Here is a 2,732-nt window from a genome sequence, read left to right as displayed (position 1 = left end):
TATACTAGATATGTTAGATTAATGTATTTGACTGATCTGGTGCCCACACCAACTTAAGATCGATGAAACCACCATGATAATCAATGTTATTATTGTTAATTTGTTTCAAACCACATATTTCATTATTCATTAAATGTTATTTTCAAACAAATATTTATATTCTAAATTTACGATTTCCACAGATACGCATGTGAAAAAAATTCTAATTATGTATTAGTAGGAGAGAAGAAGAGAATGTGGTGGAATTTCATAAAAAATTTAGTGACGATCATTCAAAAAAATCCCAAATGTACTATGCTTGGGTATGAAATGTTGTAAGTAAAAAAGGGAGGACACATGCATATAAAAATAGTGTTTTTAACAAGGACAGCCAATTGTGTAGCTGAGTGGTTCGGCATACTTTGTGAGTTCGAGGACCATTTGACCGGGTTTGAAAGGCATCATTTTGTTGGCGCCAAATTGCTTGCTGGCACTTGGATTACTAGATGGTGTAAAGAAGGCACCGTTCTCGAAGTGGTCACCCTGTGATACCCAGTTCCAATTCTTCCACTGTGTTGTCTTTCAGAGTCCCCTACAGGTCACCTCCATAGCCCCGAAGGTGTCTCACGCAGATACCTATTGCCCTGGCTGATATTTGTAGGGTGGCTGGTACTGCCAATGGCATACAGGAACCAGTGATTGTAGTCATTGTTGATGACATGAATAAAACTAAATCGGCACCTAGGCATCCTCTCTACCAATCCTTTACCGAAGTGGTTCAAACCAACATTGACCTGCATCTTCACGTTTCGATCGTAATAACGCTGTTCAACAACATCACCTAGAATTTTTTTCATTTCAATTGTACTATTTTTTTCTATCAAAAAATTCCTCATTGTGCCTAGTTTAAAATAGAAAGGAAAGTAAGATTACATCGTTGTCGTCAGTGAAATGGCAATTAGAAATGGTAACTGCAGTGAATTCTTGAATGACATCGGTGCAATGGTGAAGGGAAAGATGGTCGAAAGAAATGTTGGTATCTTTGAAAAGAGAGACCTCGTCTTCGTCGCTGGCACCCCGTAACCTATGGTGGTTTTCACCATCCTTGATCTTGCCACCCTTGGCGGGAATATTGTGATGGATTTGAAGGCCATGGATAATGACGTTCTTCATAAATTGGACAGTAATACCAGCACATTGCAAATTTCCACGTTTGCTACCCTTGCATTAATGGTCTTATCACTTGTTACAATGAGGTCCGATTCCAGCGTGATGGTCATAGACCCTTTGAAAGTGATCCAAAGTGATCTAGGTTGGGTGATAGCATGAAGCAGAGTTCTATGCTTGGGGTCAGTAGCATTATCAATAGGGTTAGTGACCATGTAAAACTCACCAGCCTTTCCACCGGTAGTACCACGAGCAAATCCAGGGACACAGTTGGACAACTTCTTCCTGTTCTTTTCCCAGTCAGGATCTCATCGCCAGCAACTATCAACGTGGTTGGTAACCTCACAGGGACTTCTTCCTTGTTTTCCACCGGTAGTACTATAGCCAACCAGATCTCATCGTTCAACCCATCTTCAAGTATGATACACATTTCCTCCTCAGTTGATATGATGTTACAAGCATACTTGCTTAATTACACAAATTCTTGTTCATACTCAGCTATAGTTCGGTTTCCTTATTTTAATTTGACAAGTTCTTTCTTTTTCCAGTTGATAAATAACCGGCTAACATACTTTTTCTTGAATTCATTCTGGAAGAAATGCCAATTAATTGAATCATTCGATACCATCATGCCCAAGGTATCCCACCATAGATATGCCTCGTCTTTTAGTAAGGACACCGCACATCTCAAGTAATCTTTAGGGGTGCATAAAATTTCTGCAAAAACTCTCTTTGTGTCTAATAGCCAATATTCGGCTTTTGAAGGATCACCATCTACCCTAACTCTCAAATCTTTCGCTCCATATTTTTAAATTTAATACATTGATATTCGAGTTGTAACACCCCTTACCCGAGACTGTTGCCAGAGTCGAGCACGAGGCGTTACTTAACTTAACTTACTAGTTCGGAGCATAAAAATTTTCTTTTAAAAATAATTCGCTCATGTCCAATCAATATGTCCCTAAAAAGGGCCCTCGAGACCCTAAAAAATGTAACAAAAACGGTTCGGGTCCAAATCGGGAACATTAAAAATTTTCTGAATACTTAAACAAATCAAATTAATTTATTTTACTATTTACAATAAAACTATCCACTTGCATGAGAGTCACTAATTTAATTATAACTCAAGTTATGAAACTTGAAATTTAAATCCATAATTTTTTCTTGAAACTAGACTCATATATCTTCTTATCATAAAATTTCCAAAAATTTTGGGTTAGCCAAATAGTACAGTTTATTCGCTAAAGTCTCTCCTATTTCACTGTCCGATGATTTTGACCCCTATTCACTAGAAATCAATTATCTCATTGTACGGGCTTCATATGGTGCTTCCGCTTATTTTTATTGAAAATAAACTCACTAAGGAATCTATAAATATAAACTATGACTCATAATTCTTTCTGTACAATTTTTAAAGATTTCCTAAATTTAGAATAGGGGACTTCAAAAACCATTCTAACCCTGTATCACTAAAATTCAAATATTACAAAATATAAAATTCCTTTGCCTACACCATTTCTTTCATGTAAAAATAGACTTGATAAGCTTTAATTCTATATCTCATTCACTCTCTAATTCCATTTCTA

General features: G+C 36.7%; 1 protein-coding gene across 1 annotated transcript; it reads right to left on the bottom strand.

Annotated features, from left to right (window-relative positions):
• Positions 1 to 578: 578 nt before the first annotated feature.
• On the bottom strand, positions 579 to 1,576 carry LOC128041045 (pectate lyase-like). Its single transcript, XM_052630350.1, has 4 exons — positions 1,488 to 1,576; positions 1,200 to 1,431; positions 913 to 1,146; positions 579 to 803 (listed from the first exon to the last, which is right to left on the bottom strand). Exons 1-4 carry the CDS (start codon positions 1,574 to 1,576, stop codon positions 579 to 581), a joined length of 780 nt encoding a protein of 259 aa, XP_052486310.1.
• Between the last annotated feature and the right edge of the window lie 1,156 nt (positions 1,577 to 2,732).

This window comes from Gossypium raimondii, chromosome 5 (genome assembly GCF_025698545.1).
Source record: "Gossypium raimondii isolate GPD5lz chromosome 5, ASM2569854v1, whole genome shotgun sequence".
NCBI classification, from domain to species: Eukaryota; Viridiplantae; Streptophyta; class Magnoliopsida; order Malvales; family Malvaceae; genus Gossypium; species Gossypium raimondii.
Note: the sequence above shows the minus strand (reverse complement) of the source record. Positions and strands in the feature narration are given on the sequence as shown.